Source organism: Empidonax traillii, unplaced genomic scaffold (genome assembly GCF_003031625.1).
Source record: "Empidonax traillii isolate 1590-97213 ecotype Southwest subspecies unplaced genomic scaffold, ASM303162v1 scaffold1:size7828297, whole genome shotgun sequence".
Taxonomy (NCBI): Eukaryota; Metazoa; Chordata; class Aves; order Passeriformes; family Tyrannidae; genus Empidonax; species Empidonax traillii.
Window position 1 is genome coordinate 2,420,074 of NW_020955194.1, and position 14,632 is coordinate 2,434,705.

General features: G+C 36.8%; 1 protein-coding gene across 11 annotated transcripts in view; it reads left to right on the forward strand.

Annotated features, from left to right (window-relative positions):
• CASK (calcium/calmodulin dependent serine protein kinase) overlaps window positions 1-14,632 on the forward strand; it is a 199,356-nt gene that overhangs the window by 152,983 nt on the left and 31,741 nt on the right. For all 11 annotated transcript variants that reach the window (XM_027883008.1, XM_027883100.1, XM_027883270.1 and 8 more), the window contains 4 exons: window positions 3,727-3,804; window positions 5,140-5,220; window positions 10,739-10,927; window positions 11,453-11,531. In XM_027883008.1, the coding sequence (XP_027738809.1) occupies window positions 3,727-3,804; window positions 5,140-5,220; window positions 10,739-10,927; window positions 11,453-11,531 (427 nt within the window). The remainder of the gene's footprint in view (window positions 1-3,726; window positions 3,805-5,139; window positions 5,221-10,738; window positions 10,928-11,452; window positions 11,532-14,632) is intronic.

The window sequence follows — 14,632 nt, forward strand, 5'->3', positions numbered from 1 at the left end:
GAATCCCCACAAAATGTGTATTTGTGTTGAAACATGATGGAGGTTTTTGCTTTAGCAATTCAGTAGCTCTTGTTTTACAAGTTGGGGATTTGCCTCACAGAAACTTCCAGATTTTGAGCAGGTAGAATACTCACTGATTTCACTGTGTGATCTGTCTTTGACCACATTCAAGACTAGATGAGGCAGTGAGACTAAATTTCTGCTACTTGTGACATACCTAAATTTTTCAGTGTGACATTGCATGGGATTTGTGCTGGGACAGTATTCTGACTCCCCTTACAGGAAATGGTTAAAAAGGAATTTCTGCACATCTGAAAAACTAGTCAGAAGAGGAGTTTGTTGTTTTGTCTCGCCTGCCTGATTGTGGATTAGGCTTTGGGCTGTCTGCTTGAAATATCAGCAGAAATGAGTTCCCTTTATACGGGCAGAAGGTAAAAAGTCTCCACTCTGCAAAAGCTGGGGAACTGATAGCAGCACTACTTGACAACTTGTGGGTATTCTCTTCATTTGTGTTCTAGCATGCAAATTTTAAATCAAAACTTGTCTCTTTAAGAAGCAGTACTATGTTGTTTATTAGCTATAATGTCAATTTATATTTGTTATATCAGGTTTTGTTGATGTATCAGTTGGGATTGTTAAGCTCATCTAGAGCAAGCTCTCAGTTTTGATTTTCTTTTTAGCAAATGCAGAATAACTGGTGCTGAGGAGTGAGACTGAGATGCAAAGTATTGAAAATCCTGGAAATGGCAAATGTTACAAATGCTGTTATATTTTACAACAATTACTTTTAATTATTAGAAATTGTTAATTGTTATGTTTATGCTTATTGCAGAGTGAAATTTTTGGAGGTTGGGCTCCTGGGCTGAGGGGACAGAGTTCTTTGCTGGAAAATAGACACTTCCAGCAAAAGAAAGCCCATAATTTGGGCACATAGAGATTTTGTCCTGCTGTAAGTCTGTTGGTATTACACAGAAATGCCAGTTCATTCTGTTCCACCAGAAACCACCTTTGGTGTGGTCCCTGAAAGACTCAAATTTCCAGGGCTGCTGAAAGGGGACAGCATTATAAACAGGCTGGCTTTCTGTGATTAAAATTGTGTAGCTACCTGCACGTAGGAATGTGTTCTCTACCACAGGAGTATATAAAGCCTTTAATCTATGTGTGCAAACAGGTTTTATTTGGAGTTTTCTTACACGTTTTGTGAAACATTCGTGTAAAGGTGTGTGGGATTCTTTTGTCCAAGGGCACTAATGTCCTTTTTAATGTGTCTAAAGGAAACCTCTACCTTCAAAGATTTGAAGTTTGTAGTTTTCAGAGACGAATATGGCAGTAAATTCCTTATTCTAAGTTGCTTCTGCTACAGCTAGTATTTAAGTGCAAAAATATTGAAAAGTATTGTAAAACCAGCCTTTTTTTCAAAGATTGGAAGAAGGTGGGACTGCTTCAGCAGTTCTGGTGCATTAATGCATAATATAAGCCTTGCTGCTCTTACCATATGTTGCCTGACCCCCTTGTTAACAAAAAACTCCATGAACTAACTTGAATTAGAATATACCATTTAAAAAGGAAGAGATCTGCTTGTGCTAGTGAAGCTACCAGAAACACATTCTTTCTCTAGATGAGGCTTTCTTCTACCTCCACAGTGAACGGATAATGGGACTTGGGTAATATTGGCTTTAAACTTTAATGCAAATAGGAAGGCTTTTCTTTTGTACTCTCAGAGTCCCTCCTAATAGCTTGGTGCCTTGGAAGCAAGTCTCAGTAAGCAGCAGTCGTGGAAGATGATTTAATTGCCATGTCTCTGCTTGAAGGAGCTACAGAAAAATAAATGCACCCTTGTTTAGTCTGAACTTTGCCTTGATTTTTTTTTTCCTAAACATTCTTAGAGGAACTCTGCTCTCGACTTTCTTTTTTGCATCCTTCCTAATCTCAAAAGATAACTCTCCCATGATCCTGAGAGAAAATTATTGCTGTAAACGGCTGGTGGTTTTGAATCACAGTAACGTACTGACTGGAGGGAAATCAGCAACTTCAGAGACTTAGATTTTAAACCCTTGCTAGAAAGAACTAATAAAAATATTTTCATGGTAACTTTTCTGTAATTTCATTAATCTTAAACAGTATGTATGTGTGACTTTTAGAAAAAGGCATTCAGTAATATTCACGTTGGGTATCGTGCATTTTCTGCTGCACTTTGGTCTCTAAACTGTGCTTGATGCAGTTTCCCAACAGGTACATAAGTGTGATACTTCATAATTTGGAGTTGTTGGAGTTGGGTAATTTATCTTTACTTATTTAAGAAAAAGTAACAAACCATTGTGAGATGTTCAACATGTGCATCGAATTGTTAACACAGCAAAATTATGGTTGTGTTGGATTGCATTTATAGCAATTTACTTATCTTCTAAAACTGAATGGTGTTTCATGTGAGAAGAAGGCAATTCTGTGTCCTGGCAAGATTCCCTTTTTCAAACATCCAAGGTCATTCTAAGCCAAGCAGTGGAGCTGTGGCTGTGGCTTCACAGAGGAAGCTCCTGAGAACTCCTTGCTGAGCAGCCTAAACAGGGGGTTCTTGTGAACTCATCCTTTGCAATGTTAGGATTTGATTAAGCTTCTGGGGTCCCTTTTGTGTTTTATTTGTTTGTTTACATGCACTAGTTTTAATTGCAGTTGAATGTTGAGTATTTCCAAAGTTGAGAGATTCCCCAACTTCCCTGGCCGGCTGGTTGCAGTTACACCACAGTAATTGTGATAAAAATGTCTTGTAATTTCCTAAAAACAGTTATTTGTGGCTTATTTCTGTCTTTCATTTCAAAGAAGTAGTCTAACATAAATAGGAAATAATTACAGGCATGACAATCTTTATATTGTTTGAAATATAAGCCAAAACTTATTATTGTTTATTATTATTATTATTATACTACTTATTACTGTTCCAGCTTATTCTTAAGTATACATTCATTCCTTTAAAACATGCATAGTCTGTTAGGTTTGTATGAAAAAGAACCTGTAGTATCTATCTCTAATTTGAAAATGAGGAAAGATCTTTCTCCTGTTGTATTTTGCATAGTTGAATGTTTTTTTAAAGTTGGGGTTTTTTAAATAATTAACCTGGAATGTTTACAATAGCCTGTTTAATTACACTGACATTCTTATGTCCATTAGAAAATCCTAGTAAAGTAAGTGTACTCTTTTTTGTGAACACTCTTGGAAGGTTTGTTTCTGTTTTCTCCATGTCTTTGGCTTTTGTAGGGTTCTGTAAAAAGAGCATTTTCCCATATCCTGAGATTTATTTAAATTACTGTTCAAAATGTTCAGTGGTTTGATTTATTGAGACAAGTGGGATATGCAAGTTAATTTTCTTTTTACAGCATAATGTATGATTCGCAGCATTTATTCAAGATTCATAGGAACACTTCTAGTAGAAGAATATAGTTTCTGTAAATCTGTGGAAAAAGCATGGGAGGTTTGCAGAATCCCTTAACCTCTTGAACTTTCCCATGTCATCCTGTGAACTCTGAATCTATGGCACTGTTCGAATCAGGAAATGTTTAAAAATGAAAAGCCAAAACCCTAAGCTGCTCGATTTTGTATACAAAACATCTGTGGGGTTTGCAGTTTAACAATCATCTCAATCCTGGTAACATAAGCAGGCTATTGTAAGCACTCATTAATTTATTTTAAAGTAGCAGATGATTTCAGTAGTTTGTTTTCTTGTTATTTCAGCTTTATGACAAAATAAACACAAAATCTTCACCACAAATCAGGAATCCTCCAAGTGATGCTGTACAGAGAGCCAAAGAGGTAATGGCTTTAAAATATTTAATTTTTTTTACTTTAAAAGTTTGATTGTATTTAAAGTGGAACTTGTTTTACTTCATTAAGATTTAGTTCATTATCTGTATTGTTTTCTGGAATGATACCGTTGCTTACTAAAGTAACAAGTTGTATAAACTTGCAGAATTCCATTATGTCTGTAAGGATAATGATTTAATCATTTAATCATTTAACCTTTGTTTAATCATTTAACCTTTGCTACATCGACAGCAGTGTTAAAAGGAACCCTTCTATTGGGTAATAGCAGCATATTTCATGTTCAATTTATTCATCTGCAGCAGAAGTTTGATGTTTATATGGCTTAGTCACAAAAACAAAAGTCTCAGCTTTTTAAATTGAAAGAACAAGTTTATCATGGATAGGTCTAAGAAGAGCAGACCTGGAAGTGCAAGGAGGGTGGCTTATTAAAACCAAAGATAAATAGACACAGATGTTCTTAATTTTTTATACCTGGCAAATAGTATTTTATTTGTTCATTTATTGCAAGCATTAAAAAAGTTGTATTATGTATTACCAGTAAATATTAGTAGGGTTGTTGGGGGTAACGTCATGGGAAAACACTGTTTATAGTGATATTGAAATAGAATGAACAGGAAGACTTTAAAACTCTGTGTAATAACTGAATTCACAGTGATAGATATCCTCAAGTCCTGTTCTGCAAAACTTTCTGGCTGTTTATCCTGGGATGTGCTTCCAGAATCAAAATCTCTGCTTTCATTGTCCAAGAGTGTTAAAGGTATAAGAATCAGGGTGCAGGCAGAGGAGTTAAGCTCATTTACTCCTTCCCCAGTGATAAGATGAGATATGGCTCAGATTTTATAAAATCTGGAGCTTGGAGGTGGGGTAGCAGATGGCCCACCTACACTTGGTGCCTTTTAACAATTGGTTTCATGAGTGTTTTTAATTCTGCTTTTAAACCGATTGTTTTAATAAATTGAGACCATGTGCGAAAGTAACACCTGGTGGTGATGATGTGTGTCACCTATTAGCACTTCATTTCTGTCACCATATATTTAGCTGTTGGAGGAATAGTTTCAATTGAAAAAAAAAAAAAGAAGAAAAAAAGAACACATTTCCTTCAAATTTCTGCTTTAATCTGTTTCAGAGAGAAAATTGGAATGAGGTGTTTTATTCTCTTGGGGCAGGGTGGGGGCACGTTCTCCTAAGCCCTTTCCTGTCAAAAAATGTTGGTTTGTATAATCCTTTGGAGATTCTCTGACTGAGCAGTGAGGGGGTTTCATCTGCTTAATAACTTTATTTAAAAGAAAGTTACTAGGGACCTTTCTCCTGCTTATCTTGCAGGTATTGGAAGAAATTTCATGTTACCCAGAGAACAGTGATGCAAAGGAGCTAAAGCGTATTTTAACACAACCTCATTTCATGGTAAGCAAATTCTACTCTTGTTGGTTTGTTGGGTGGGGTTTGTTTTGGTTTTGTTTTTTTGTATTCTTTATGTTAAAAAACTGAAGTTCAGTACATTCTCCTTTAAATCTCTAAGTGATGAAACTCCATACAATATACCTATTAATAAGTGTTTCTAATCTGCTGGTCTGGCAAAAGAATTACAATTGCTGCTATTACTGGTCCTCATTACTGTGCTGAAAACTGTCAGTAGCTTTAAGTAATCTCATTATGGAGCAGTTTCACTGTCTTTTGGGGGAGCTGTGTTGCAAATAAAAAGAAGAGTAAATCCTTTTGGGTACCCATTGGTAGAGATGGGATCCTCCTTTTACTTTTCCCCAAGGCCTTTTTAGAATAAAGGTGTGTAAATTCATTGCAAAACAAGTGTTAATTTCATATTATTTTATAATAAACCAATAGCTTGTCCAGTCTGGTGAGTTTGTGTTACTTATCAACTTCTACTGTATCTGTTTCCCAAATCTGATTTGTGGGCAGTAATTGTCCTAAGTTCAGGGATGTGGCTGCCTAGTAAATTGGTTCAACTTACTGAAGTCCAGTCTGGTGAAAATACTGGAGGGATTTCTTTTGTTTGTGCTGTAGATCAAGTTCATAAGTTCAGAAATAAATGTGTTTGCTTAACTCTGCTATACACTCTTGTCAGTTTAAGTCATGAACTTGACTTTCCCTAACACAAGGATTATATGCAGGGGGCTTTGTGGAGTTTGCTCACCTGAAAGCTGAATTACTTAAGTCTGAAGGGTAAAACTAATTTCCAGGGAAGGGTGAGCTGTAACCTATACATGTATCAGATGAAATCTGGATAGCTGCATGTCCCAGCGTGTTCTTTTGATGGCCACTGTAGCTTTGGCTGCATTTATTTTAGTACATTAAATTGGATCAGGAGTGTGTTTTTGAAGTGAATCTCCTGATTGCTCTTACAGTGCTTTGGCTTGTATCACATAAGAGTCTCAGAGCATGCAAACTGACTCCTTTCAGATAAAATTACACTCAAAGATGTGTGCCAGGAGCCAGGGTAACCCAGCAGCTGATGGACATTCAGTCCACAGGGCGAGATGGAAGAAGTAAAAACCCCTGCAGTGTGTTCAGTGTGTACATCAGGTCCTCACTAATCCAGTTGTTTACTTTTGGATTTATTCCTATTTCATGGCACTAATTGCTAATGCAGACATTGGCTTTTCTGGGTGTTCTCAGCAACACACTGATGTTATTTCCTGGAGGTGGTACCTATCCTGAAGTTTGTATCAGCTCTGGTTCAACATTTAACAGGAATACTTGCTTGAAATAGAACATAAAACAAGATGGGATGGTACTCAGCTGTACTGCAAGAAAGATTAAAAAACCGCCATCACTGATACTCATCTTCTTGACCTGGAATCTGACAGGTTCATTTGATTTACCTTTTTTGTGTAATTACGACACTGTTGCAAAAACAGGCACTGTTTTTGTAGGCACTGTGGAAAAGGAGCATTTTTAAAGTGTAAGTTATTTTTGAATAGGCGTCAATAAAAAATATTGTGGTATATTGAAATTTCATGTATCAAATCAAGTGACAGGAAAATTGAGTTGAAAATCCTCTTTTATAGCTAGCTCTGTTTCCTGATATCCTCATAAATTTAAAACCATCTGTCAGAATTCTTTTGCTGCAATTGTATAAAAAGCAGGGTTTTATAAGGAATAAGCTGCAATTCCATAACAACTATTTTTTGATGAGTAGTAATTTCAGCAAATTAGTCTATGGCATCCCAAGCTTAATTGCTAGTTTTTTGAAATCACGTCATCCCTTATTCCCATGTTTCATCCTCTCCCTTGCAGTTGTTCTGGCATTCACCTGGAACTGCACTTCAGCATTGCACTGAAGTGCTAAACTAGTAGAAAATTGCTCAAAAAAAAAACCCAATCCATTTAGCAAAAAGAATTTAGGATAACAGGAATAAATACTGCCAGAGCTAGAATGGGCATGGGAACAGAAACAGCTTGGGTTTAGGGAAGAGTGTAAAGTATCAGTTAAACCACCATAAACTGTTGTGGATCCACACCTGTAGAGTGCAGATACCACAGAGTCTCCAGATGTCAAAGGGGCAACTCCATCCCCTCCCATCATTCCCACTCCAGCCCCTAGACACACCCTTATGGGGGTTGCAGACCTTAACAAAGTGATGCTTGAGTTTGGTGTGTTCTGCCAAACTTCCCTACGCCAAAGCCTTTAAAATAGAGCCTGTTAGGAAAGGGAGTAATTGTACAAAACAGTATTGTCAGCCTACACTGCAGGTGTTTGCCAGGCACAGAGCAATTGTACATGGCAATACTCTCATTATTAATGCACAGAGACTGGAGAAGTAGGGTGGAATAAGTAGGATCATGTGCATTAACACCTGTATGATAACAGACTATTTTATTATTATTTATGTTACTATCTACTGTGTATCCCTAATGAGGAGACAAAAGAGTACAGTCTGTCTTGTTTTCTTAAGCACAGTGTTAGTGGGTTAGACTGTGCAGGCTTTTTCAGAACCAAAGGCAATGAAGTATGTGTTTTAACTGAGATCTTTGAGTTCGAGGGGTTTTGTTGTTCTGGTTCTCTTTTACCCTCGTGTGTCTTATGGGTACAGGAATAAATTAATAATTTAATCTGTACCGGCTTAACAATTTAAAGAAATGTATGTAAATTTTGTATATAGGTCTTTCAGCAGCTAATTAATTTAGGAATTCTCTTCAAATACTATCAAGTACCTCATTTGTTACATACACACATGTCAAGGAGATTTTATTCCATTGCGCAACTTTCATTAGTTTTTCAGACATGCCATTTTCATCTCTAGAAGATTCTATTATGTATGTTTGGTATGTTGCAGCAATTTAAGCATTTGCTGTTCTAGGAGGCTTTTACTTAATTACATATTGAAGTTTTATCCATCATCATGTGCCTTCCTACGCTCTTCTCTGCAGACAGTGATCTTGCAGTATGGTAGGAAGCAGTTGTTCTCATTAAACTCATTTTTAGCAAGATTATCATGTTCTGCAAAGGAAAAAGAGGAAACACAATCTAAATTATCAAAATTACCAGAAAACAAGTATCTTCAAGTGAAGTCAATAGCAATCTTTTGATTAAATGTTTCCTATGTTTAAGTTGAGCTTGTTGTACTTTAGGGTCTGGTGTTTCTGAATTTGTGTTAATATTTGTTAACACATTCAGAAGTCATCTAGTATAATTATCAACCTTTAATAACGTTCAAAGTACCCTATTTTAACCTCCTACGAGGTGCATATTATTGCTATAAATAGTATCAAGCAGGGCAGATGTTTGATGTGAAACAATTGTAAGGCCCTGAATTACTTAAGAAATGTAATTCTAAAGCTTGGAGAGTGTAACATGTACAGGGGAAATAGAATCACAGAATTGTTTAGGTTGGAACAGACCTCCAAGATAATTGAGTCTGAACTGCCAAGTCCACCGCTAAACCAGGTCCCAAAGCTCCAATCTAAGACACTTTTAAATACCTCTAGGAATGCTGAAGTTGAATAAGTAGCTTTGAGTAGGTTGATCTGAAGGAATCACAGAAGATCATCCTACTCTGATACAGAGCCAAGACCACACTCACTCCCACAATGGATGCTTTTTGTAGCAGCAGCTCTAGTCCTGTTTAGGACAACTGCAAACAGTTTTCAGATACTGGAATGAAAATTAAATTAAATTCCTAAACCTTCATTGGAGTATTCACACATAAATTGACACCAAACTAAATAAATCAAATTTTAAGTAAATCTTGCTGAGGTAGTTTAACTTATGTATATGGACCAGATCTCTAATATAAAATATTGCTTCAGCAGTGCAGACTAATGCAGAGGAATTGTTGCAAGTTTAGCTTAGTGGTTGTGAAAATAAGATGAAAAATAAAAAGATAGTATTTAACTAAAAATAGTAGTTGTGTAGGTGGGCTTGAAAGACTAGAAGAACAGGAGGGAATGCGGGCAGAGCATTGCTAGTTTAGGGAATTCCATTCCATCGTTATAATGCTGAATTCCCAACTACAGCGAAATTATCTTTTATAACATGGTACACTTCAGAAGTGCTGCCTTGGGAACAAATTTAGGACTTTGTAGAGGCCATAAAAACCCCATTTCTGCCTTGGATTCCACTTCAGAAATGCCTCTGCCATTGATTTTTTTAGTACTTTTTGCGGTGCAAGTTTTGCATAAACACTTTAACTGAAGACTCAGATGTTGCAGAGTCAGAGTTCTCTGCCAGAGCACATTGTAGATGGTCAGTCATCAAGCCTTGCGAGACTGATGAGTTTTGCAAGCTAAGAGCTGTGAGCATTTAAAGGAAAAGTACAAAGATATTAACTATGATATAGATTAACCTAACAGCAGTGGTGGCTCATACCTCTACTTTTACAGAGATATTGTAGGAACTAGACTGGATTTATCAGTCCTTATCTGGGAAATCCATCCTTTTGGGTATAAAGGCAAATCTGTTTCTCTCCTTGATTGGTGTAGAAGTAGAGCCAGTGTGTTCACATATAAATTGGATTTAGTTTTTGGACAGAAGCGAGTTGTCTATAATATGCTCACTTTTAAGAGCTGAATGCAAATATAAAATGGAATGTGTGGCTCTTGAAGATATCCTGGAGAACAGTGGAATGTTCCCTAAAAAAACCCTTGTCCTGTTGAATACTGTTTTGCTAATATTTATGCTTTGTCCAACTTTTATCTCGTATTACTTGTTACACTTTTCAGAGTTACACAAGCTTCATGTCTTTGCCCCAGCTTAGAGTTCTTACACAGCTGGTTGTTTTGCTTATCAAAGATATTTCAATACATTTGATCAATAATGTGTTGTATCATTCTTTGCACCAAGAAACAACATGAAGTAGCATTTGAGCAGTTTGTTGGTTTACAATGCAGTTTTGTCAAACATTTTGAACGCAGTGTGGTGGTGCTGTGTCCCTGTTCTAGGGGTAGGGGAGAGCACAGAAGCAGTTATGCTAGTAAACAAAAAACCCCAGTATCTAATTCTTTCAGTCAGTACTGATCCACATTCTGCCTTTATTAGAATAAAACACCCTGGGATTTGTATACCTTTCCATTTTAATAGAATAATTGTTGTAGAATAGTTTGCTTAGAAAGGTAAATTCCTAATTCTGTGTTTGTACATATAAAGATGGCTTCATTCTGGCACTTTGCAGCTGTTGAGAAGGTGAGGGAGAGGGAGGCAGCATCATTCACACTGATGTATCTACAGTAAAAAAACATGTTAACTCATGCTGATTTTAAATGCTAGGTGTGTCTGCCTGCATTTACAGTCAGTTGAAGTTTATCTTAGGCTCCTTCAAGGCAAAAGTTCCTGTATAGAAAGTGAGGCACAAATATCCTGGATGTCCTTTAATTTCTGAGAAACTTCAAAAATACTTAAAAGCATCGAGTGGGGGACATCAGGGGCGATACAAATCTGATATTTTGTTGCCGTAATCTCCTCTAGGCCTTACTTCAAACTCATGATGTAGTGGCACATGAAGTTTACAGTGACGAAGCGCTGAGGGTCACCCCTCCTCCCACCTCTCCATACTTGAACGGAGATTCTCCGGAGAGCGCCAACGGCGACATGGACATGGAGAACGTAACGCGGGTTCGGCTGGTGCAGTTCCAGAAGAACACGGATGAGCCAATGGTATGGGCGGAACCTCAGGGCTTGTCTTGGCTCTGTGCTGGTGAAGACCAGTATTGTAACGCTTTTGGTGACAGTTCCTGCACTTTGAAGTAGGGTTGCCAATAGATTGGGGTAGTTCAGCATCCACTGTGCATAATTATCCTCCTGTCTGTGTTCTTAATTTGAGATCCTGTGTGTGCTTTCACACTGTACCTTTAGAGCTGATTTTGTTTCAATCAACCTTGTAGTAGTTATAGCAAATTATGCTTTAAACCAAACTGGACACTTCACACTTCAAGGCAACCTCATGTCTTTAACAAACCAGAATCTTACATGCTTTTAAGTTAAAGTATTGCATCTTCACTTATCAGCAGTATCTGTTGTCACTGCCCATATCTGAGGGACAAAAATTTTGTTTTAACCTTAAAATCTCTGCCCTGCCTTCAAGCTTTTAGGAAAAGTGACTGTTCTTAACCACTCGAGAATCACGGTGCTTAGTGGTTTATTTTTAAAAAGTATAAACATTTCTTTTTTTTTTTTTTCTAGGGAATCACTTTAAAAATGAATGAGCTGAACCATTGCATTGTGGCAAGAATTATGCACGGAGGAATGATTCACCGGCAAGGTAATCACGTCTCATGAACAGCTTTGTCTTCAAACACAGTAGTTTTGTACAAACTGTTTAATGTACATACTCCTCACTTTGAGGGCTGCTATTCCATAGCAGGACACCTCTGTATCTGCATGGACTCTGCTAACTGCTTTAGTTGCCTTCCAGATGTCTGCCAGCATTTTGAGGTCAGGGCCTACTGCGTTTCATTTAGGTCTTACAGTTCTTGAGGATCTTTGTATTTTTTAAGCTGAGGTTCACAAAACTGTTTTTTGAAATAAAAATATTACTTCTGCCTAGAACTTGACTCTTTATTTTCAGTTTTTACTCCTATAACAAACTGTGCAAACATACATTTTTTTCTCATCTCCACTTTTCGCCTTCATTCTACTTTGTGTTCCCAGATCACATGTCAAAAATAACAGGGGAACTTTCCTGCTGTGTTGCTGGCTGCAAGTTTGGATTGCACCCTTAAAAGGGTTACTTTAACTTTTTTGGACTGCCATCTTTTTCTTTTGATGAACACAAAAGTTTTCATCATTTTTCAGCCCGAAGTTCCCTCTAACCTACTGTTCTATTCCAGGGGAACCTAGGAGCAGGCAATTAGGAAGAGAGAACATGCATTCACTTCGGCTCATTTACATTGGTAAAACCTGTCAAGAAGCAGGAAAGAGAAAAGATTTCATACAACCAAAGATACAATTCAGATAGACCTATATTTTTTAGAGGACCTTTTAAATCAAAATTTATTTGACATCTAAAAGTGAGTTTTAAGAAGAGATTGCTCTAAGATTCAGAGGAAGAAGGTTTTCTTTCAGCTCTGCTTGGGTAGTGCTGATGCTCTGCAGAGTATTGTTTCACATGGCTGTTTCATAATGAGGCTAATAAAACTTTTAAAACCTGTTAAAACTGAGCAGAAAATCCAACTGTGCCCATTAAAATTCTTTTTCGTTATGCAGTGTCTCTTATTTCTAAAGATTTTGGAAATACAACCTTTTCTCTATGTGCTTCATCTCACTAATGTAGCTCTTCTGTCCATAGGTCTGGTTTGAAAATGAAGTATAATGCTTCCAATTTTGTTAGTGCTCTAAATGCCTCTTGGTTTCACTTCTTCGTTCAACATACGTTTATTTAGAATGTTTTTATTGAATAGAACAATGCAAATGTAATTTGACAGTGATCTCGAGCACACCTTTGAATACTATTGATAAGGTTTGTGGCTCATATTGATTTTTGGGAGGTGTTGTGTTATTTTTTTCTGCTATCTGCTATATGGAAAACTACCAGGCAATAACAGCAATGAGTGGATAATAATTCTGCTGGGAGGGTTACAGGAACTGTGTAATTTCAGGAATATTAAGTACAAACTGCACAATTCCCAATCACAAAATAGCTGCTGTGAAGTAGCCTCCTATCTCTATGGCAGCTGTATCTAATCCTGCTGATTATAATTGTTCTTATTCAAAAGGTGGGGGAGTTAAAGTGGGAAGAGAGGCTTTTAAAGATTCTACCTACTTGCACCTTCCTGAGGATTCAGCTCAATGAAAATGAAACACCAGTTTCAGTCATCAAAAATTGTCTTTTTATTGACTTGTCTACTTTTTTAAGACAAGTAAATGAATTGTATCATAGATCTCAGGCTTAACTTTCACCTTTGAGTCTGTGTCTTAACTTTGCTGAGTTGTCCATTTACTTTCTGCCTGTGGATTCTGTTTATACCATACCATAAATATTATTTTCAGGGGATCTGCGTAGAGACAGAGCTCTCAGCAGATTTCAGTACCTTAACCTGTGTGTTCTTTGCTGCTGACTAGTTTTGGAGCATATGTGCTTAAAAGTGAATTCATTCTTAAAATGCATTTAAGAGAGAGGTCCTATTGGCTGCCCATTTAACCTCAGCAGAAAAACAGGTGTGCATTTTCTGTGCTACATTCTTGAAGTGACTTAAATGTCAAATTGGCACCAGTTTTTAAAATACAGTTACCCCTGATAAGGTTTATTCAATTCTAACAACATCTCTGTGAAAATATGATTGTATGTTCACAGCCCGTCATTTTCCAAGCTGCAGAATTTTCTTATGGCTACTAAACATGTTTCTGAATAGGGAATCCAAGATGTTTTTCTGTCTTCTTCCTAAAAGGGTGGGATCTCTCATGCACTTCCTCAAACTGTCCTTACTTTTCTTGCAAAGACAAAGGAGGAAGCAGTTTACTTTCGGAGATATATCCATGCTTTGCTATTACAGATGAGTTACATAGCAATGAGTCCTGAATAGCTTAAGTTGTAAATAAACACTGCACTGTCAATAGAAAAGGAACCAAAACCAGCCAAGATCTGGTTCAGCAAAGGCATCATGGGAGTTCCAAATGTTAGGGAAGGCTCGTTACTCAAAGATTCAAGAACACTTTTCTAACAACAATATTTTTAAAGAGTGAAATGTTTCTGCAAATGATAAACCCCTCTCCCCACAAGTTGAGAACATCTTCCTGTAGTTTATCAGTGCATCCACCCCCACAAAAGAGAATGACCATCTACTGCTAAAGTCTATGCTTTATTCCCACCTTTTATGTGTACTGTTCCTTTACAGTCATGAACATGACGATGTTCACTTCTCTCAGAGTAGCAGAAATGGGAAAGGCTCCAGAAGAGGGAATTTTATTTACGTGTACTGTTGCAATGATTTGATGCAGGGATATTACTGAATCTGATTCTCATTCTAATATTTAATTTCATCAGATTTATGTTTTGAATAATGTCAAAGAATCTGTAAACTATTCCAGGCAATATGGGCTTTCTGATTCAGTATTATTCTTTAAGAACAATTACACTTATTTCAAACACAGTTAAATTTTGGCCTTTTTTTTTCTTTTTTAGAATAATTCTTAAATCTAGTTTTTGAATGCTTTCTTCAGAAAGTCTGACAAAACTGAACTTTCAAAGAGTTTCACTGGAGATTTGGTCATTAATATTATAGATGTGGACTAGATTAATTTGAAATTCGGATGCAGGACTGCTGGATTCACATTCAGTGAACTATTAACTGTGATAATTTTTCCATTGAAGAGAAAACTGAGAGAAAAATTGTGATTAGTCCTCTTTTACAATTTCATTATCAG